General features: G+C 38.9%; 1 protein-coding gene across 5 annotated transcripts in view; it reads right to left on the bottom strand.

The window, feature by feature from the left end:
• Window positions 1-24,193, bottom strand: part of DCC (DCC netrin 1 receptor) — an 845,500-nt gene that overhangs the window by 107,456 nt on the left and 713,851 nt on the right. For all 5 annotated transcript variants that reach the window (XM_086372410.1, XM_086372411.1, XM_086372412.1 and 2 more), the window contains exons 21-22: window positions 9,507-9,572; window positions 2,488-2,650 (exon numbers count right to left, since the gene is read on the bottom strand). In XM_086372410.1, the coding sequence (XP_086228536.1) occupies window positions 2,488-2,650; window positions 9,507-9,572 (229 nt within the window). The remainder of the gene's footprint in view (window positions 1-2,487; window positions 2,651-9,506; window positions 9,573-24,193) is intronic.

Raw genomic sequence — 24,193 nt, 5'->3', positions numbered from 1 at the left:
TCAGTGAATCTTTCTGAGCCCTGCCTCAGACACCTGAGGCTTTGATTTTCCACTGTGCTTTGTTTACAAAAGCCCTTTCCTGGGATTGCTGGACCAAGATTTGTTCAATGACTTACTCAGTCACCGTGATTTCCCCCCAGAGGCTTACTACGTGCCCAGCACTGTAGAAGCTCAGTGTGTGATTGTGTGTGTTAGTTGCTCAATCTTGTCTGACTCTCTGTGACTCCATGGGCTGTAGCCCACCAGGCTCATCTGTGCATGGAATTCTCCAGGCAAGAACACTGAAGTGGGTGGCCCTTCCCTTCTCCAGGGGATCATCCCAACCCAGGGACTGAATCTGGGTCTCCCGCATCGCAGGCAGATTCTTTACCATCTGAACCACCTGGGAAGCCTTAAGACTTCCCTGAAAGCTTACACAGGAGACCTACTCTGTAAATCTCACTCTGTCTGGTTTCCTATTGGGGAACAATGGATCAGCACACCAGCTATCATCAGCATCAAGACAGTCTAGTCAAATGAACGCAGCCGGATATAAAATTTGACCTGCCATCTAAATAAATGAAATGCAATGACTGCTTCTATATCTTTATTTTACTTTCTACAGTATGGAAATCTTCCTGTGTATTGTTACTAAATACTTTTACTTAAAAATGCTAGAAAATACAGTAGAAATCAATAAACAGGATCATAGGATTTTTTAAAAGGAGAGAAAAGCGGAGGTATTTGCCAGGGAAGACAGAAAATTATTTGCTAGAGAATCTTTCTCTAGCAATATATGTTGTATATAGTTGTCACACCAGCCACCTGTGAGCCCATGCCTCAGGCATGCAGAGCACCATGCCTCAGGCCAAAAACAAACAAAAATGAAGGGAAGAGCCTATTATAGCCAATCCAGTGAGAATAGCACAGGTGAGAAAAACCATATTAGGCTGAATCTGAAAAGTACTACACAGGCAAGGGAGAAGGCAATGGCACCCCACTCCAGTACTCTTGCCTGGAAAATCCCACAGGCAGAGGAGCCTGGTAGGCTGCAGTCCATGAGGTCACAAAGAGTTGGACACGACTGAGTGACTTCACTTTCACTTTTCACTTTCATGCATTGGAGAAGGAAATGGCAGCCCAGTCCAGTGTTCTTGCCTGGAGAATCCCAGGGACGGGGGAGCCTGGTGGGCTGGCGTCTATGGGGTCGCACAGAGTCGGACATGACTGAAGCGACTTAGCAGCAGCAGCAGCAGACAAAGAGGCATAAAATAACCAGAAGATTACTGCTGATTCTCACAACTGGCTGGTACAAGGTTACTATGCTGGTTAGAGGGTATTGCTGGGAGGCGATAAGCTGAATCAAACCTCCTTTCCATTTCAAACTTTGTACTTTGATGTATCATTCTCATATATATTATTATTACCTAGAGGTGCATAATATGAAAATATTTTTTAAGACCCTCAAAATTTTTAATTTCTGAAAGTCAACCAGAGCCAGGCAATCTGAATCATTCTGAATTTCTGGAATCTCGCTTCCATCCTAACTGCTGCCTCCAAACTACACACACCATAGCATTGTAACTATACTGACTTTGTAACTATTCTACACTCAGTCATTCACGTGACAGGCACTGACTAAATGCCTATGAACCTCCACGTCAAAAGGGATAAATCAATACTTTTAGAGGAACACACATCTCCAACCTTTCATCCATAATTGTAGAGAGAGTCATAAGTAGGGACATGGTGAAAGTCATTCTCTAAGCGTTACTTAAGGAACACCTACTCTCACTTGAACGTAAGAATCTGGTCTCAGGGATTAAAATCAGGGCGTTCCCTGCTAGCCCAGCAGTCAGGAACCCACCTTCCAATGCAGGGGACACAGGTTTGGGCCCTGGTCGGCCAACTAAGATCCCACGTGCCACACAGGGCAATTAAGCTGGCATTCCACAACTAGAGAAGCCCGTGTGCCACAAGTAGAGAGCCCATGTGCCACAACTGCTGAGCTTCTGCACACTACCACCAGAGAGAAACTCGCTCAACGAAGACCCATTGCAGTCAAAATTTAAAAAAAAGAGGTAAAATCAAAGAGAAGTGCAAAGTGTTTGTCCAGGTGGATTCTGCTATTATGTCTGCAAGTTTTTTCCTCACCCATTTTTTTATGAGCCTGGAATGGACAAAAGGCAAGATTTTTGCCCAGGTGAGGAGAGGAGATAAAGAATGCATGGTGAGTCATGAACGTGCACAGAGAGAGAGACATCAAAAAATCTAACTCAAAAAGATGGCATTCAGGACTTCCCTAGCAGTCCAGTGGTTAGGACTCCATGCTTCCATTGCAGGGGATACATGTTCGATCCCTGGTCAGGGAACTAAGATCCCACATGCTGCAAGTAAAGATCCTGCATGTAGCAACTAAGACCAGTGGCAGCCAAAAAATTAAACATTAAAAAAAAATGGCATTCAGGTCAAACAGTGACTTTCCTCTGGCAGTTAGCTGTTACCTACTTTCTCTGCTGGGCTGAAGAACGCCGGGTGCAAATCACGGCCACCACCACCACCACCAGCACTGTGATGATGCCCACGGTGACCACGATGATCACAAGCAGGTTGCTGTTCTTCTGAGGAGTGACGCTGCCGTGTGGGGGGTGCATCTTGCCAATGGGTGGTTCTGGAGAAAGACAGGCAAATGGAGATCAGTTTAAGGACATGTGGCAGCCTATGGCATATCACGCTTGGCTAAGGATTCAGAGTTCCTATTGTTCTGGGCATTCCTGAAGCTAGGGGGGAAAAAAGCAATGAAAAAATGACAAGAAAGATCTAAATTATCTACCCACGATAAATGAAACCAAGTCCACACAGAAACTTACAGAGGAATATTCATAGCTACCTAATCAAAATTGCCACAAGTGGGAAGCCCCAGAGCCATCAACTGATGAATGGATGGAGAAATGTGATATATTCATACAATAGAATACTATCCAGTCATAAAAAGAAAGGAAATATTAATACATGATACAAAATTCATGTACCTAGAAGTTGTCATGCTAAGTGAAAGCAGCCAGACACAAAAGGCCACATGTTGTGTGATTCTACTTATGTGAAGTTGTGGGTTTCCCTGGCGACTTACTAGTAAAGTCTACCTGCCAATGCAAGAGACTCAGGTTCATTCCCTGGGTTGGGAAGATCTTCTAGCAAAGGAAATGGCAACCCACTCCGGTATTCTTGCCTGGAAAATCCCCTGGACAGAGGAGCCTGGTGGGCTATAGTCCGTGGGGTTGCAAAAGAGTCGGATGCAACTCAGCAACTAAACAACAATTTACGTGAAATATCCAGAATAGGCAAGTGTATAGGGACAAAAAGCAGCTGAGTGTTTGCCAGTGGACGTGAGGAAAAGTGATTGGAGAAAGACTGCTTAATAGTACAGGGCTTTGCTTTGGAGTAATGAAGATGTTCTAGAAATAGATAGTGGTGATGGTGGTAGAACCTTGTGAAAATGCTAAAAACCACTGAGTTGTGTACTTTCCAAGGGTGAATTTATGGTATGTGAATTATATCTCAATGAAAAAATATAATTAAGCTTTCATATGGAATAGAAAGTGGGGAGGACGGGAAGCATGCTGCTTTGGGTGATAAGAATTCCACCATGACACGAATAAGAACAGGCTGAGAAAACATTATTTATTTGATGCTGTGAAAGACAAACTGTTTGACACCCATCACTCACACTTTCCATTCCTTTAAAGCAGTTATCTATAAAGCACATTTAATTTTCAACCTGTCAAGGGTGCATGAATCCTACTTAAAAGCAGCCACAGGGTTAGAAAGAGTGCCATAAAGCTCTAATATAATTTTTTTTTCCTGTTTTGCAACTGTACCTCATGGCACACAATATTTAAGTGAAAATAGCAGAATGATAATTTGTTTATATAAACAAGCATGACTAATGAGCCTTTAAATGGCTTTTTTATGCCTATATCTGTAAAATGGAAATAATATTTACTGTATGTAGTTACTGTCACAATTAGAAAAAAATACATGCAAAACAATTATCTCAGTGCCCTATACAAAGTAATTGCTTATAATATCACTATAATGCTGAAATATTAAATAAAATTTTGCCTAACTTAATAATCTACCATACCATTCGGTATACTTTTGGTGTGGACTTTTAAACTCCAAATTTTCTAGAAAGCTTGTAGATAATATTCAATGTGAAATATATAGTAACTTGCTTTCACAAGTGAATATAATAACCCAGCACTTGTCTCAAAAGTGAAACACTATCTTTTGATAACTTATCTAGGAATCACTGGGGGTTTTTCTTGAAAAGATAGTCACCTAATTTTAAATAAATTATTATTGACTCAATATTATTGGAAAAAAATAAATGCTACCAATATAACTTGAATCTCAGGGGCAGGTAATTCATCAAGTCTTTACACAGTACTTTCTGTTAAAAGATTCTGATTATAAATGAAAGAAATAAGGTTTCCTTGAAGCAACTTTTTCCTTTATGACAAAGGAGTGAGGCGAGTAATGAAAGGTCAGAACTTTCTGTTAGTTTTACTTACAATTGAAAAAATCATGTTCAGTTGTACCTCAATATGCCCTTTCTGTTCTTAATAAATTAACTGATTGGTATAAATTAACCTTTTATATGACAACTTACAATGGAGGCATTTGGGGAGCTCATGGATTTTATTACTTTAATTTAAACTTAACAGTTCACCATTTCTGACAAACTTAGTTTGAGTCATACATGGCAGTAACACTGGGTGAATATTTTTTAAGATCATGTAAATAGGAATTGCTTGGACCAAAGAAGGAAAAAAAAAAAATTCCTATGTGTTAAATGTTCTGTCTTCCATTCCTGAAACATGTACCCCATGTGCATCATAGTGATGTGAACAGAATGTCAGATTTCTTCTCACTTGGGGTCAAGGCATAGCTAATAGCAGAGAGATGCAAAAGCTCCATTTCTGAGATATGTTTCTGGAAGAGGAGAGAAGGAACAGCAGCCAGATTATGAAACCACTAAAATCTATTTATGGGACCACATATATACATATGATTTCATAATAATTTTTATGCCATAGTCTTATATATTATGCAGTCTGAGAATAATTCCCAAATTAGAATACTGATTGCTCATCCCCACCTCCCAAAAAATAGAGGCATAATCGTTGCTTTCAATTCACTGTTATATATATATATAATATATATATATATTAATTTATTAATTATATAATATATTTATAATATAATTAATTATATAATATATATATATTACCTCTACAGTTGGTGCTTTAAAGAAGAAGTCATGTAAAAAGATGTAACATGAAGATATAATACGAGGTCACTGACAGAAGATGGAGGTCATTAAAAACCTCATTATAGAAGTGACATTTAAGCTGAATTTTAAAGTATTGCTAGGAGTTAGTTCTTGTTCCCTTACGAGGGAACTAACGGCAGACAGTGTGTGTGTCTGGAATATTGGGAACAAACAGGAAATGCCACACAATGAGGCGGGAAAGATAAACAAGACCTTGATAGCATGAGCCTTGTAGATCCAATTCAATCATCCTTGGTAAAGCTACAAATAAGAGTTTTCAGCAAAGTGACAGGCTTTGCTTGTTCTAAGAAGATATCTCTTCCGCCTGCATGGAGAGGGCTTGGTGGTGGGGAAACAGAGACCAGCTAAGAGGATACTGTATTCGCCAGGTTAAGAGGAGATGATCCCTTAAACTGAGATGGTGGCAATTTCAGTCAAGCAGAGAGGACAGGTAAACCATAGAGCTGGTAAGGAAATGAACAAGGTGGATTGCACATGGAGGAGGACAGAAAGGGAGGTTCAGGCCTCAGCAACAGTCCTGATGTCTAGGGTGCGGGAGACGGCAAAAGTGCAGGCAGACTCAGTAGGGCAAGAAGAGAGGTTCAGTCTCAAACTGAGGTCTCATGATGAATCATAAAGAGGCAGCTGGAAGGTCTGTGTTAGAGATGTAACTGTGGGAGCTGGCCTATTGATGGAATCTGAAGCCTGGGAGTGGAGATCACTGAATCAAGGGTATACAGTGAGCAGAGATGCTCTCTCAAGACTAGTGCTCTAAGTGTTCAGGTAGAAGGCGGGGACCTGACCAAAGAGAAGTCAATATCAAATGAGTTTCCCAATGCTTATTGACAACGGAAAACTTTTTTCGCAGAGCTTCTCAAGGGACCCATGTACCTTGTAACTACTTCTGGAGGTTGCTAATCAAGATGAGTGGTTTTTAAACTGGGGAGATTTTACCCCGCAAGAGGAAATTTGGCAGTGTCTAGAGACAATGTGGGTTGTTCCAGCGGAGTGGAGGGGAAACACTACTGGCACCTGGAGGATAACGGCCAGGGATGCTGCTAAACATCCTACGGAGCACAGGAGGAGCCCGACGGCAAACAGGTTATTCAGTCCCAAATGGCGATAGTTCTGTGGTTGAGAAATCCTGATCAAGCTGAACACTGCCTATGTTCTCATGAAAACTGAGATCCGAAAATTTAAGTAACTTGATTCACACATTTCTAAACCATGACAGAGTCACTTCTAGTACCTGGAGTTTGGGATTAGCCTGAGGTCCTTAACATCAAACTCCAATACTTTGGCCACCTCATGTGAACAGTTGACTCATTGGAAAAGACCCTGATCCTGGGAGGGATCAGGGTGAAGGGGATGACAGAGGATGAGATGGCTGGATGGCATCACCAACTCGATGCACATGAGTTTGGGTAAACTCTGGGAGTTGGTGATGGACAGGGAGGCCTGGTGTGCTGTGATTCATGAGGTCGCAAAGAGTCAGATACAACTGAGTGACTGAACTGAACTGAGCTAAGATAGTAGGTCGGCAGAGCCTCTTGTAGACTAGAACTTGAGACCCCTGAGATGCTCCAATTATCTTTACATCAGGGAATTGAGTGTAAAATTTTATTTCTGGACCTTTCTTTTGGCATTAAGGTGTCTGTTGGGTGCCCTATAACACTTTAACAACCTCAGAATGACCATCTCATGCAAATATGGCAAGAGCTTCTCTATATACTCTATTTAGATTAGTTAAAATGCTATTGAGTTAAATAAACAAAGGTTTTCAAAACTGGAGGGCAAATGCTTTTTCTCCTAACCACAGCATTTATGTCATATTTTACAGAATACCAAATATGATTCTAAGTACTAAAAAATTAATCAATAACATTAGTTTTAAAATAATGCTTCACCAAAGTATCACATCTGTCAAATTAATTAAGTTTTCAAAGGTTGAAGTCAATATAACAACATTCTTATAGGGTTTGTAGATTTCTTTACCAATATTATTAATTTTGAAAACTATGGAAAAAGCTACCAACGTAATTGGTGATTTATCTTCCCCCACAAGAAAACAATTGAATTGAAGTAATTTTCACTGTTGTTATCCTTCAGACAAATATAAACTACAAAATCACATTTTCAGAAGTTGAAGATTCTCCTGCTGTAAGAAGGTGAACCATAAAATTGAACACATCATAAAAGTAAAATACTATCATATCACCGCATATTAGCTTTGATTCTACCTGTCATCAGAAAATAATTTAGGAAGCCTCTTCAGTTTCCTCAATTTAATTAAGGGCTTCCAACTTCAAGAATAAACATGAACTATAGCTTTGTTTTTCTTTATTTGAATTCCAAGAGTGTTGTTTTTAAAAGAGTGACACATAAGGGAAAGTAAATGATTAGCAAGCTCTAAATTTATTTGCAACTGGCTTGAGTGTTCTGACAGTAAACCATTATTCTATTACAATCCTTTGAAGGATGAATCCAGCAAGTAAAAGGAGAGATAGGAAACCTCTATAATTCTGTCACTGCATAAGGAGATGTATGAAATTTTTATTGTACGTGAGGTTCAAAAACTCAAGATTCTAAAGTGTTCTTGTTGATGCAGCCTACTTTGCAAAGTTTGGGGGGGCGGTGTTAGAGTTTTATCAGTCAAGGTATCATTTGTGTATATAATTTGAAAATATACCCTCTTCTTATGGTATAAGATGTTGGCAGCATTTTAATTAGGAAGGTAGAGTTTTCAAATGCCTTTGCTAACTTGCATATAAGAGCACAAGCTAAAGGCAAATTACATATTAATATTTACCATCATTTCCTGGATAGCAAAAAAAAGAATAGGAAATAGATTAAGCATGCCCTCTACCATCTATGTCTCTGAGGTTATCAAATCACCTTAATTAATCATGTAGCCTGTAATAGTTATTTCAGTGGCATCTCTAGAAATGTTTCAGGTGCTTTGTTCATCCCATTCATTTAATAGGAAATGCCTAAAACATCATTACGTGATGCAGAAATCTGAGAAGGGATAATGCCAATAAGCTATCTAAAATGGCTCAACATCATTGGATGTCATTTATCTGTTTTATCTTCATGACTCTCTCCTGTGAGACAATGTATATCAGATCAAATTTAAATACAATTATATTTCTCACTAGGAATCTTAAATAGTAAAAACAAAAATACAATGACATGCATTTCTCTCAGTTACTGTCATTCTCTTCAACTGAAGTCTGGCTTCTACGAAAAGAGAAGTTCTTATCTGTTGACTTATCTGTTCATGTCAAATTTGGGCTAGGGTTTCTTTTTGATTAGGGAATTCATTCTCTTTTGAAGGGCAAATTCAAATAGTCAGTACCAAACTTTTAAACTTGGTACTGATCCAAAATTAGGTTTGCCAGATTTAATAATTAAAAATACAGGAGGTTCAGTTAAGTTTGAATTATTTCTAGTTGCCTATGGATATGTACATTGAGATGCCTGCATACATTGAGATGGTAATCCCTTGCAATATTTTTCTTTGCCTCAGCTCTTAGGCAATTAGAAATAATTCAAATTTTACTGGGCCTCCAGTATTTTTAGCTGTTCCATTGGGCATTTCTGTTCAAGATTAGTGTTCTTTAGGACACACCATTTAAGAAATATATTGTTCTGTGTTCATGGCTTACATTTGCTTCATCTGTAACATACATAACCTTGTTCAGCAGTGATGGAAACTGTGAGGAAATAATTGTTCCTTCTCAATTGTCTGTACAGATTGCCTCTTAATTTCCTGGCACTCTGACTCTTCCAAAAGTCCTAGTAACTTCAGTTTATGAAACTGAATGGGTTTCAGCTTGCTGTACTTTTGACATCACCTCTCTTTAATAAAATTTCATTTTTGGAAATATTTCAAATACATAGGGTACTTTCAAATGGAGACAGTTAACAGCCCTGCATCATTTATAACATTCTCTATGTCTAGGCTTTTCTAACTGACTCTTTTGTGTACTTGTCAGCTCTCATTGCCATTGTCTCCTGGTGAAATAAACTCCAGGTTTATTAATAATTTCATGCTTCTATTATCCCCACTAAAACCCTAAGTTTGAGGATATTGGCACTTGCAGTCAACAGAAAATTTGCCTCAGACATGCTAGAATTAACCATTTTAATTAATATGACTAATCCAATAGAACCTAATTTATATACATACCATTCAGAGTGCTTCTATCAATCAAATTCGTATCAACTGGCCAATAACTTCCATCTCCATGGCGACCTGTTCATTGGGAAAATGTATCAGAATGTTAGTGGACCTATAACACGGAAACACAAGTGAAACAAAACAGACAACAACAGTATTTAAAAGTGTACAAACAGTGGAATAAGATTACTTCATCTACCTCAGAGACAGCCTGAAAAAAGTGATACCATTATACTTTGCAAGAAAATGCTATTTTCTATGTGTGAGAAAAATCTGTCATGAAAATACTCTTCTAAACAAGCTAAATTCAGTTCCTCACTGAAGAGCTGACCCGTCACTTCCTCTTTGTTTTCCCTCCAGTATCCTTGTTAACAGGCCACCAGCAGGTACAACATCAGTTGCTAGTCCAAGTGTTGGGGTCCTGAACATCTCCCAGCAGAAGGAAGGGGAGTGTTGGCTGCTAGAGAGACAGAGCCCACCCACTCCTTGCTTCAAGGGGTCTAGTCTACACTGTTGCCCACTGGACATGATTTTGTGGCAACTTAGCATTACTCCTTTACAAGGGGACAGCACGTTTTGCCTTGTAAGTGGGCCTTGAGTTGTCTTTGTGTTATATGACAAGTAGGTGCCTGAGAATGCACTACTGTATATGGAATAAAGAATAGGGGGGTGTCACAATCCACATGGTCTGACTATTTCTTACAAACACACTAAGAAACAAGGTTTCTTGAGCATCACATTATTGGAAACACTGCCTTCTAACAGGTGTTCAACAATTATAAAAGTAGTCTACAAGAGAACTGAGCCAGTTTAACCAGAAGGAATTACACTATCATCCACATTTAATTAATAGTTTTTCACCACAGGTAATCTCCTTTTCCATTGGTATGTGTGTAGAACTGTAATAATTTGATTAGATTTTGAGTTCCAGAATATCTATTAGAAAAAAAAAAAAAAAAACATTTGGGAGTTGAATCTCTACATAAACACAAGAGTGCAGATAATTCTTTATTCACTTTGGAGTGTGATTTCTGAAACTGGTTACCATCAGCGGGTGATGTTGAGGAAGCCAGCTAGGGAAGCCAGCTAGGACAACACTTGCTGTTTTTGTCAGATGTACAGGTTTTTTTTTTTTTTTTGAAGACTTCCAAGTCCTTCTCCTGTGACATTCCTGTGCATACCAAACTTTCTGTAGTTAGCGCTTTTAACTACAGCTTTTCCAAGAGCTTATTTTATTTGCAAAAGAACTGTGAAGAAACAAGTCTTGTTACCAGACCATGCATTCATAATTAAAAAAAAAAAATTCTTTCAGTGTCAAGTCAGAGCTGAAATGAGGGTGTTAAGTTTTCAACAAGCATTGATAAATTAATCCAATCACATTATATTCTGTTTCCAGGATAAATCTGTATGTTTAAAATCTGCTGGTCAATGACTCTGGGTATATAAACAAGTGGGAATTAGGATGGAGGTTCCTGTGTGTAAGGCAGGGAGGAATGGTGGTGACTGGGCTTCCCTGGTAGCTTGGATGGTGAAGAACCCACCTACAATGTAGAAGACACAGGTTCAATTCCTGGGTAAGGAAGATCCCCTGGAGAAGGGGATGGCTACCCACCCCAATATACTTGCCTGGGAAATCCCATGGACAGAGGAGCCTGATGGGCTACAGTCCATGGGGTCACAAAGAGTTGATCATGACTGAGTGACTTAAAAAAGAATGAAATAAGAAGCAATTGTGAAAACATTTTGGGGGGCAATGACTGAAACATCGAAAAGCCTAACCCTTTCCCCAAGTACCTTGTTTCTATAACTCTGACACATCTGGGGTTTCAATAAGCTTTGCCCACAGGACACAGCCAGATCAAGGTTGGAAGAAATGAAGTGAGACAGAAGTTCTCTATGAATATTAAGATGCCCTTTCATACATCTGAAAGCAACTAGATTGCAAAGCAGTCAGCCAAAAGAGATGCTAACAGCGCCATCACTTAAGCCACTAAAGCAATCAATGATTCCTGTTGGGAGTCATTCTGTATTGGCTGGAAATTAGGTACATAGCCTGTGGAGGATTTTTCCTATCCTCTAGCATCCTGACAAATGTCTTTTTAATGAAGTTTCTTACTCTCCCAGCTAGTTTGTGGGAAGATGCAGAAACAAGCCCTTGAGCACATCCATATATTACTTAAACATAAATCTCTATGGGTATAGCACCCTTTAGACTCAGTGAGGCTATTGATTACACAGTGAATTTCAATATGCTGAAGAATATCAGATGTCATACGGTTAGAGCTCTGTGTAAGATAAAGGACCTCAAAATACTTTTGAAGTAACAGATCACCTGAAAACTTGAGCATTCTACTCACATAATCTAGGATACTGACATCAGTTAATATTTTGTTGGTTATAACTAGATGGATATCATGAAATAAAATTAAGTAATTCTTAACAAATCCAACAGGAAATGCTTTAAAGAAACTTGATATCATCAACAAGCAAGATTAGATTCATGGTAATTTAAGACTTCTGGCACCTCTTCAGTAAAGAGACACAAAACTCATTTCCGGGATGTCGATGAGTCTGGGATCTCTTTATTTAAAGCTATGGGAATCAAATATCATTTTGTGTGCTTCTGCGTTTTTGTTCTCTAAAGTGTGTCTTTTAAATCTCAAGAAGCCTTTTTATGGGCAAATTGGATAAATGCGTGTGCATGTTCGGTCACTCAGTCACCTCAGACTCTGTAATACCACGGGCTGTAGTCTGTCAGGCTCCTCTGTCCACAGAACTCTCCAGGCAAGAATACTGGAGTGGGTTGCCATTTCTTCATCCTAGGGATCTTCCCAATCCAGGGATGGAGTCTACATCTGCTGCACTGGCAGGCAGATTATTCACCACAAATAACACGTTAAAAACAGAAGATTCTCCTGCCATCTGAAGGCAGGAATCACAAGTTGTCAGATGAAACACTGGACTATTACTGTTTCTCATGTGCAAAGGGCTTTTTGCTGTAGTTGAAACATTAGATGCGTTTCGTAAACTTGGTGAATTTCATAAGCACTGATTAAGGGAAAGAGCTACCTAATTAGACTCTGGAAGATGAAAAGTCACTTAAAGGCAAAGATATAAACTACTATTCAATCCCATAGGTCTTAATTTTTTAATGGAGCATAAAACTGATAATAATTCAACTCAAAATATACTAAGTGCCTACTACAGGCAAGGCATAGTCCTAGATGCTCATGGAGGGGAGCATAAAAAGATTTATTAGATATAGAACCTGCCAAGGCAGATAGCATTGGCTCATTGAACCCAAATCCTATACAGACTATTTATGGTTAATATTAGCTAATATCAGATCGTTTTTAACTTATTCTGACTTTAAAGATTTAAGAATAAGTTAATTCCTACTATAAAATAACTATTACTAAATTGATTTACTATAAAATCACAATTAGGTTTCAGTGAAAATATTTTTCATTTACCTAGTATTTTTTTAAAAAGTACATGCAAATAAAAGATAATGTATTATTTTTAGCCTCGTACATGTCACCATTAATCTTAAATCGTCAACTCCTTTTTTTGCTTATGGTACTAAATCTCTAACATTTTTCAAAATTAAAAATTACAAATAAGTAAATGAATATATGGATATTTAAACATGACATTTGTGGAAGTAATATATTTCAATGTATATAAATTTTTAAAAATTATTCAAATAAAGCTCCATATAGTTCAAAAAACTAGAGATACGTAGTTTCTTTTTTCATTAAGGAATTAGTAATATGATTTTACAGGAACAGGAATGAAAATGTACCATATAAATATAGTATTATATTCTCAAGAATATAAAGAAGAACTCTGTGTTACTCTGTACCCAAATTTCCTAATAGAAATTAGGGTGAGGTACAGAATTAAGATGATAGAGTAACCAATCTCCTAACCAACCATGGAATTCATCCAGATAATCTCATCCAACAAACCGTTTCTTCCAGAAAGTCTTGATAACTGAAGCAAACCACCTTTCTCCGGTTTCAGAAAGAAGAAAAACAAAAGAGGAAATGATCCCATATTTGACTTGAGAAGAGGAAGACTGGGGCTTTTTCAAGTTATTTAAAAATAGTTTATATAGGCTTAACTTTATTGTATTTATGTACCTCTAAGGAAGGCCTAAACCAAAAAAGCTCCTCCACTTGGTTTACACTCTTTAAATAGTATAAATGCTAAAGTCCCTGAAAGAGTTATTTTCTATGCTTTATTTAGAGGATAGATCATCTTATTTTGGCAAGAGAAACATACCCCTTAGGCAAAAGTTAGTCCCCATGATTTTCCTACTAGCTACTCTCTGGATTGAGGGAAAAACGAGCAGAGGCAACATGAATTCCTTCGGGATGCGTGCTCATTATTGCATTTCTTGGTGTTTACCAAAGTGAGATTTATACCATATTCTCACTACTCAATAAGTGACTAAACTGAGAACACTTTGTAATGTGTTAATAACAAAGATATTTCAAGTTATTATTATTACACATGTTAATGTTTATGTTCTTATTCTTATATTATTACTTAAAATATTGCTTCTATATTTGTACTGACGTGTGTGTGTGTGTGTAAAATTAAACAGTATAATGCTTACATCAAACACGAAGTTTTATTACATATGGGCAGATGAAGAATATTCCCTATGCAAAATTGTTTAGCACCTCAGTTCAGTTCAGTCGCTTAGTCGTGTCCGACTCTTTGCGACCCCATGGACTGCAGCACACCAGGCCCTCCTGTCCATCACCAGCTCCTTGAATTTACTCAAACTCATGTCCATAGAGTCTGTGATGCCATCCAATTATCTCATCCTCTGTCATCCCCTTCTCCTCGCTCTCCAAATCCTTCCCAGCACCAAGGTCTTTTCCAATGAGTCAGTTCTTCACATCAGGTAGCCAAAGTATTAGAGTTTCAGCTTCAGCCTCAGTCCTTCCAAGGAATATTCAGGACTGATTTCCTTTAGAATGGACTGGTTGGATCTCCTTGCAGTCCAGGGGACTCTCAAGAGTCTTCTCCAACACCACAGTTCAAAAGTATCAATTCTTTGATGTTCAGCTTTCTTTATTTTTTATTTATTTATTTTTTACTTTTTTTTTTTTAAATCAGCTATATTTTTTTTTTTTATTTTTTATTTTTTTTCTTTAATAGAAAATTATTTAATTAGTATACATGTGTTCCCCATCCTGAACCCTCCTCCCTCCTCCCTCCCCACACTCACATCCATACGGGACTACTGGAAAAACCATAGCTCTGAGTAGGCAGACTTTTGTTGACAAAGTAATGTATCTGCTTTTTAATATGCTGTCTATGTTGGCCATAGCTTTTCTTCCAAGGAGCAAGCATCTTTTAATTTCATGGCTGCAGTCACTATCTGCAGTGATTTTGGAGCCCCCAAATATAAAGTCTGTAGAAAAGATTAATTCAACTGGAATTTGAGTTCTAGAGTGGTTGTTCTGAGTGGATGTTTATAAGTTAAGAAAGGAGTGAATGGAAATTATTCTGCAGAGGACACAGAAAAAGCTGAATGTGGTAGTTCTAATCTATTTTTAATCCATTCTTCCTGACTGAATTTAATAGAAGGTCCTTCAGAATGGAACTCAATCAATCCCAAGACATGGGCCATAATTTAAATTAAATGGACAGACTGGTTGTCTAATATTCAATATATATCCTCCCAAGGATACAGAGCATTGAGATATCTTCTTGATCTTAGAAATGGTTTCTTTGAAGATAATTCTGGTGATAATGAAGGGAAGTGCATTGATTTTCTGTCTTGTATACCAGTGGGTAAAGATAATGCATTGATGCCTTGTGAATATAATTTTACTGCTCAGTACACATATCATATTGAGATATATTTAAAGCAGATGCTTTTCCAGAGGCTTAAAAATGTGGCTAAGAGTTGTTAACCCTGCTGACTTTGAAAAAAGGTATCAAAACTAGGAAGCAAAATCATAGCCTATGCCTAGGATATTTCAAACATATATTAATAGAAAAATGAATGAGCTCTTTCATCCTTTCCTCAGGTTCAACACATTGTTTTCAAGTTAACATGAAAGAAAGTTCACTGATTAAGAGAAAGTATAATATTACTACTTCATATACAAGGGCAACTAGCATGTACTGAGGCTGTATTGTTGTTATTCAGTTTCTAAGCCATGTCCTAATCTTTGTGACCTCGTGAACTGCAGCACACCAGGCTCCTCTGTCCTCCACTCACCTGGAGTTTGTTCAAATTCATCTCCATTGAGTTGGTGATGCTAACCATCTCATCCTCTGTCACCCCCTTCTCTTGCCTTCAACCTTTCCCAGCATCAAGGCCTTTTCAAATGAGTCAGTTCTTCACATCTGATGGCCAAAATACTGGAGCTTCAGCTTCAGCATCAGTTCTTCCAACGAGTATTCAGGACTGATTTCCTTTAGAATGGACTGATTGGATCTCCCTGCAGTCCAAGGGATTCTCAACAGTCTTATCCAACATCACAGTTAGAAAGCATCAATTCTTGGGGCTCAGACTTCTTCATGGTCCAACTTTCATATCTGTACATGACTACTGGAGAAACCATAGCTTTAACTATATGGACCTTTGTCAGCAAAGTGATGTCTCTGTTTTTAAATATGTTTCTAGGTTTGTCATAGTTTTCCTTCATGACTGCAGTCACTACTGCAGTGATTTTGGAGCTCAAAAAAATAAAATATGTCACTGTTTCTGCTTTTTCTCCTTCTGTTTGCCATGAAGTCATGGGACTGGATGTCATGATCTTAGTTTTTTGAATGCTGAGTTTCAAGCCAGCTTTTTCACTCTCCTCTTTCACCCTCATCAATAGTCTCTTAACTTTCTACCAGCAAAGTGCTGTCATCTGTATATCTAAGGCTGTTGATATTTCTCGCAGCATCTTGATTCCAGCTTGTGATTCATCCATTCAAGCATTTTGAATGATGTAATAAGTTAAATAAGCAGAGTGACAATATACAGCCTTGATGTTCTCCTTTCACAATTTTGAAACAGTCTGTGTTGCATGTCCAGTTCTAACTGTTGCTTCTTGACCCACGTACAGGTTTCTCAGGAGACAAGTAAGATGGTTTGGTATCCCCATCTCTTTAAGAATTTTGCACAGTTTTCTGTAATCCACACAATCAAAAGCCTTAGCATAGTCAATGGATTCAAGTAGATGTTTTTCTCAAATTTCCTTGCTTTCTCCATGATCCAGTAAATGTTGGAAATTTGATCTCTGGTTCCTCTGTCTCTTTGAAACACAGCTAGTACAACTGGAAATTCTTGGTTCATGTACTGCTGAAGTCTGGCTTGAAGAATTTTGAACATAACCTTGCTATCATGTTATTGCAGATGGTGACTGCAGCCATGAAATTAAAAGACGCTTACTCCTTGGAAGAAAAGTTATGACCAAACTAGACAGCATATTAAAAAGCAGAGACATTACTTTGCCAACAAAGGTCTGTCTAGTCAAGGCTATGGTTTTTTCAGTAGTCATGTATGGATGTGAGAGTTGGACTATAAAGAAAGCTGAGCACCAAAGAATTGATGCTTTTGAACTGTGGTGTTGGAGAAGACTCTTGAGAGTCCCTTGGACTGCAAGGAGATCCAACCAGTCCATTCTAAAGGACATCAGTCCTGGGTGTTCACTGGAAGGACTGATGTTGAAGCTGAAACTCTAATACTTTGGCCACCTGATGTGAAGAGCTGACTCATTTGAAAAGGCCTTGATGCTGGGAAAGATTGAGGGCAGGAGGAGACAGGGACGACAGAGGATGAGATGGCTGGATGGCATCACTGACTCGATGGACGTGAGTCTCAGTGAACTCTGGGAGTTGGTGATGGACAGGGAGGCCTGGCATGCTGCGATTCATGGGGTCGCAAAGAGTCGGACACAACTGAGCGACTGAACTGAACTGAACTTGCTATCATGTGAAATGAGCCCAACTGTATAGTAGTTTGAACATTCTTGGCAGTGCTTTTCTTTGGGATTGGTAAGAAAAACTGACCTTTTCCAGTCCTGTGGCCATTGGTGTGTTTTCCAAATTTTTTGGTGTATTGAGTTCAGCATTTTAACAGCATTTAAAATTTTATGATTTTAAAGAGCTCAGCTAAAATTCCATCACTTCCAGTAACTTTGCTCATAGCAATGCTTCCTAAGGCCCGACTGACCTCACACTCCAGGATATCCGGCTCTAGGTGAGTAACCATGGTTATCTGGATCATGAAGACCATTTTTGTATAGTTCTCTGTATTCTTGCCATATATTCTTTGCCTCTTCTGCCTCTGTTAGGTCCTTGCTGTTTCTGTCCTTTATCATGCTCATCCTTGCATGAAATAATCCCTTGATATCTCCAATTTCCTTGACTATATCTCTAGTTTTTCCCATTACATTGTTTTCCTCTATTTCTCTGCCCTATTCATTTAAGATCTTATCTCTCCTTGCTATTCTCTGGAACTCTGAAGTTGGGTATATCTTTCAGTTTCCCCCCTGCCTTTTGCTTCTCTTCTTTCCTCAGCTATTTATAAATCCCCCTCAGATAAACACTTTGCCCTCCTGCATTTCTTTTCCTTTGGGATGGTTTTGGTCACCACCTCCTGTACAGTGTTACTCATAGCTCTTCAAGCACTCTGTCAACCAGATCTAATCCCTTGATTCTATTAATCACCTTTATTGTATAATCATAAGGGATTTGATTTAGGTCATACCTGAATGGTCTAGTGTTTTCCCTACTTTCTTCAATTTAAGCCTGAATTTTGTAATAAGGAGCTGATGATCTGAGCCATAGTCAGCTCCAGGTCTTATTTTTGCTGACTGTATAAAGCTTCTCCATCTTTGGCTGTAAAGAACATAATCAGTCTGAGTTCGGTATTGACAATCTGATGATGTCCATGTGTAGAGTCACCTCATGTTGTTGGAAAAACTGTGCTTGCCATGATCAGTGTATTCTCTTAACAAAACTCTGTTAGCCTTTGCCATGCTTCATTTTGGACTCCAAGGCCAAACTTCTGTTATTCAAGGGGCCTCTTGACTTCCTATTTTTGTATTTTAATCCTGTATGATGAAAAGGACATTTTTTTTTTTTTTTTTCTGTTAGTTCTAGAAGGTCTTGTAGGTCTGCATAGAATCAGTCAACTTCAGCTCTTCGGCATCATTGTTTGGATACAGACTTAGATTACTGTGATTTGAATGGTTTGCCTTGGAAATGAACTGAGATCATTCTGTTATTTTTGAGATTTCACCCAAGAACTGCATTTTGGACTTTTGCTAACTTGGAGGGCTCCTCTCTTTCTTCTAAGGGGTTCTTGCCCACAGTAGTAGATATAATGGGCATCCGAATTAAATTCACCCATTCCCATCCACTTTAGTTCACTGATTTCTAAGATGTCAGTGTTCACTCTTGCATCTCCTGCTTGGCCACGTCCAATTATTTACCTTGATTCACGGACCCAACATTCCAGGTTCCTAGGCAATATTGTTCTTGATAGTATCAGACTTTCCTTTCATCACCAGACACATCCACATCTGAGCACCATTTCCACATTGGCCCAGCTTCTTCATTATTTGTGGAGCTATTATAGCAACTGTCTTCTGCTCTTCCCCAGTAGCATATCGGCCACCTTCCAACCTGGGGGAGTGGGTGTGGTGGGCTCATCTTTTGGTGTCATATTTTTTGCCTTTTCATACTGTTCATGGGGTTCTCGTGGCAAGAATACTGGAGTAAGTTGCCATTCCCTCCTCTAGTGAAGCACGTTTTATCAGAACTCTTCACTATGATCTGTCCCTCTTGGGTAGCTCTACGCAGCATGGCTCATAGCTGCATTGAGTTATGCAAGCCCCTTTGCCAGGACAAGGCTGTGATCCATGAAGGGGATATTGAGGTTTTGTGCTCAAGGATCCTGTGGCAAGTCTATGAGCAATAATTGACAGGAACGGGAATGCATTTGGTGACCTACTCTAGTCAGACCCAGTACAAGAGAACCAAATAAGCCATTGTCCATCTTTCCTTGACCATGAGAGGCATTTCTTTGGGGGTTCTGATTTCTGCCTTTATGCCATAAAATATAAATAGAGTAGACTCTGACAAGAAGTAAATTCATTTTCTGAACCCAGGTCTCCCACGTTGCAGGTGGATTCTTTACCAGCTGAGCCACAAAGGAAGTCCAAGCATACTGGAGTAAGTAGCCTTTCCCTTCTCCAGCGGATCGTCCTGACCCAGGAATCAAACTGGGGTCTCCTGCATTGTAGGTGGATTATTTATCAACTAAGCTATCAGGGAAGCTCTCTAAACATCCTTAGAAATCAGTATAAAATATAAGATTATAATTTCATATACAAATGTCATGAAGAGAGTGAACATATAGTTATTATGAAGATTAGGATACTTTAAGGGTGAAAAAACCTGCTATTAATAATTTTGTCTGGACCCAAGTGTCAATCAGGACACTTCTGGACAAAACAGAAATTTATTTATTCTAGATATGAACAATTAAAACAAATAAACTCTTAATTCCTAGCTCTTGGTTGACACTGCAGTTTGATTCTAGGTCCTGATTCCCTGTAGCACAGGCATAACCTTTTGTGGACCATGGCAAATGATGTGTAAAGAAAGTTGTGCAAGTGATTTTCTTTTTTGAAAAAAGAAAAAAGTTTACAAACATTTCACTTTTCATCTTTTGCAAATACAGATAAAAAGCAGCACTCGTCCAGACCAACACGTCCGGATTTCTAAGTATGTGGCAGATGTCAACCAAAGAAAAGAGAAGAAAAAATTCTTGTATCTATGAAATACATATGTATGTACGATGCTAGGAAAAATATATTCCTTAGAAAAGACCCTGATGTTGGGAAAGATTGAAGGCAGGAGGAGAAGGGGACACCAGAGGATGAGACGATTGGATGGCATCACTGACATGGACATGAGTTTGAATAAACTCTGGGAGTTGGTGATGGACAGGGAAGCCTGGCGTGCTGCAGTTCATGGGGTCGCAGAGTCCGACACGATTGAGCGACTGAACTGAACTGCTAAGTATTATGAATTAAACACATATGTGTGCATATCTATTTCAGAAGAACATTGGTTACTGTTATGAACTCTACCACCACTCATTTTCAACACCTTACAAGGGAGAACGGGTTAAAAACTCAAAAGGCAAATATCAGGGGACCAACAGACCTGTTCAGATCAATGAGATCTTTCGTTCACAGGAAACAGTTAGTCTCATCAAAGGTCTCAGGAAAGAGAAGCCCATACATTCTGATACATATGACTTTAAGTACTAATTAGCCTGCGTCACTTCATCCGGTCAGAAAAGAAAACTTGTCAACTGCTCCTGATCACACATGCCGTAAGTTCCCGCCTACGAAAAGTCAAGTAAGTTTATTAGCTAGTGCAAATACCGTTCACATAAGTTTGGAATAAAACTTCTGTTAAAGTTTAATTGTTAACAGAATAAAAAACAATGATAATTTAATAATATTTAGTTCAGTTGCTCAGTTGTGTCTGACTCTTTGCGACCCCATGGACTGCAGCACGCCAGGCCTCCCTGTCCATCACCAACTCCCGGAAATTATTCAAACTCATGTCCATTGAGTTGGTGATGCCATCCAACCATCTCATTCCCTGTCATCCCCTTCTCCTCCCACCTTCCAAATCTTTCCCACTATCAGGGTCTTTTCAAGTGAGTCAGCTCTTCGCATCAGGTGGCCAAAGTATTGGAGTTTCAGCTTCAGCATCAGTCCTTCCAAGGAATATTCAGGACTGATTTCCTTTAGGATGGACTGGTTGGATCTCCTTGCAGTCCAAGGGACTCTCAAGAGTCTTCTCCAACACCACAGCTCAAAACCATCAGTTCCTCGGTGTTCAGCTTTCTTTATAGTCCAACTCTCACATCCATACATGACTACTGGAAAAACCAGAGCTTTGACTAGACAGACCTTTGTTGGCAAAATAATATCTCTGCTTTTTAATATGCTATCTAGTTTGGTCATAACTTTTCTTCTAAGGAGTAAGCATCTTAATTTCATGGCTGCAGTCATCATCTGCAGTGATTTTGGAGCTCAGAAAAATAAAATCTGTCACTGTTTCCACTGTTTCCCCATCTATTTCCCATGAAGTGATGGGACTGGATGCCATGATCTTAGTTTTCTAAATGTTGAGCTTTAAGCCAACTTTTTCACTTTCTTCTTTCACTTTCATCAAGAGGTTGTTTTAGTTCTTCACTTTCTGCCATAAGGGTGGTGTCATCTGCATGTCTGAGGTTACTGATATTTCTCCTGGCAATCTTGATTCCAGCTTGTGCTTCATCCAGCGTGGCATTTCTCATGATGTACTCTGCATATAAGTTAAATAAGCAAGGTGACAATATACAGCCTTGACATACTCCTTTTCCTATTTGTAACTAGTCTGTTCCATGTCCAGTTCTAACTGTTGCTTCCTGACCTGCATACAGATTTCTCAGGAGGCAGGTTGGGTGGTCTGATATTCCCATCTCTTTTGTGATCCACACAGTCAAAGGCTTTGGCATAGTCAATAAAGCAGAAATAGATGCTTTTCTGGAACTCTCTTGCTTTTTCCATGATCCAGCGGATGTTGGCAATTTGATCTCTGGTTCCTCTGCCTTTTCTAAAACCAGCTTGAACATCTGGAAGTTCACAGTCCATGTATTTTTGAAGGCTGGCTTGGAGAAATTTGAGCATTAATTTACTGGCATGTGAGATGAGTGCAATTGTGTGGTAGTTTGAACATTCTTTGGCATTGCCTTTCTTTGGGATTGGAATGAAAACCAACCTTTTCCAGTCCTGTGGCCACTGCTAAGTTTTCCAAATTGGCTGACATGTTGAGTGCAGCACTTTTACAGCATCATCTTTTTGGATTTGAAATTGCTCAACTGGAATTTGATCACCTCCACTAGCTTTGTTCATAGTGATGCTTAATAATATTTCTGATATGGTAAAGCTGAATGGTCTCTAAATCATCTCCTCTCACAAGTATCTCTTTGAATACATTCTTTCTGATAATGTATCTGGAATAATGGCCAGCATACAGGTCTAGGAAATCACTTTTAGAGGCAGCCTAGTTTTTATGAAAATTTTAAAAAGATTCTTTCAACATGGACACTTTCCTGGATGATTAGATCTTCCCAAGAACCTGTCCACTGACCAGACAGCAACATGGAAATGAGGCATGATCTTACATGGATTATAAAGGAGAACCATTCCCAAAGGCTTCCCCCACCTGGATGGTCCACAAATCTCTCCAAAAGGCAGTGTGAGAAATGTTTGTTTGTTAGTGAAATTGCCAAGTAGCACATCAAGAAATAACAGAAGAGCATGGATGCTCTCTCTTCTCCAAGTGACTATATGCAGGGAAATTCTAACTGCAGTGTGGAATCACTAGAATGGGGCATCCTGCTGGCTGCACTCTTAGTATGTGTAAATAATGACCTGGTTGTAGCACAGAACTTCTTCATTCATATATCTGCCCATGGCCCATCCATCTAGTCCACAAATGTGTTGAGTGGACCACCCACTGCTCTAAGCATTAGTAATATAAAAGGACTATTGCAGAGGTTCATAATCTAGTGAGAGAAAATATGTTAAGTGAATAATAACTACATTGTAAAATTCAAAAGTTAAAAAAAAATTTAAGTAGATGCACACGGAAAAACCGGACTATTGACTATTTCCACCCAGAAAAATGATGGAAGGTGTTTCAGGGGTGACATCTGAGGTGACATCACTTAGGGTGACCCCTGAGTTTTCAGGGGTGACATGTGGGAATTAAAAGATGAGTGTAAAAGTACCAGAGAAGAATGAACTGGGTAAGCTTAGAGAAAGAGGCCAAGATGAAATCATAAAACTCATTATATGCTTTACAAAAGAGTCTAGAGTTTTTCTTATAGGGGATAGATCCACTGAAGGTATTTAAAGCAGAAAAGTGACTCAATCAAATATGCATTCTAGTGTGATGATTCTAGCTGAGTGTGAAGAGCAACAGGAAAGACTTCTATAATAAATAGGATGAGGATGCTATTCATTACAAATTCATGATGTAAACATTATTAGCTCCGTTTTATAGATGAGCAAACTGCTCAGAAAGATGAACTAACATATTTATTTTAAGTGGTTTAATCTGTCTGACTTTGATGATGATGGTTTTACCATTATTGAGCAATTTAATAAATGAAAGATGAATAGGGAGTGAGTTTGGGCAGAAATTAGAGCATCGCCTAAGTTGATCAGGGTGTATGATTGGGAGGGCTTTGCTGTGTGGGATGGCTTTGCTGTGTGGGTCTAACTTAAGATGGTAGCTCCATTCTCAGTAAGGCACACAAAACACAACAGACTTTGGAAAAGAATCGAAATAGTTGTTTTTGTCACCACGCAGAGGACGGGGACAAGTGAAGGCGTCCTTTCAGAAAAGGCATAACGGAAGCGGGCCAAAGGAGCTAGGAAAACTCTTTAAAGAGTTGATGACGGAGAGTGAGGCCCTGTTTCTATTCCAGATTTTCCTTTCCTCTCCCCGACCCTCACTCTCACTGATGCTGTTCCCCTCAAACAACTTTGGATCAGTATCAGCAGTCAAGAGTGAATGGGGTTTGCAGGATTCTGGATGCAGGGAACACTGCTGGTCCTTAGGAGCCTATGACAGTAGGCACTTGATGTATTTCA

This window comes from Bos grunniens, chromosome 24, assembly GCF_055505025.1.
Source record: "Bos grunniens cultivar Pamir isolate PY7600 chromosome 24, Bosgru_T2T1.0, whole genome shotgun sequence".
In the NCBI taxonomy this organism is placed as follows: domain Eukaryota; kingdom Metazoa; phylum Chordata; class Mammalia; order Artiodactyla; family Bovidae; genus Bos; species Bos grunniens.
Note: the sequence above shows the minus strand (reverse complement) of the source record. Positions and strands in the feature narration are given on the sequence as shown.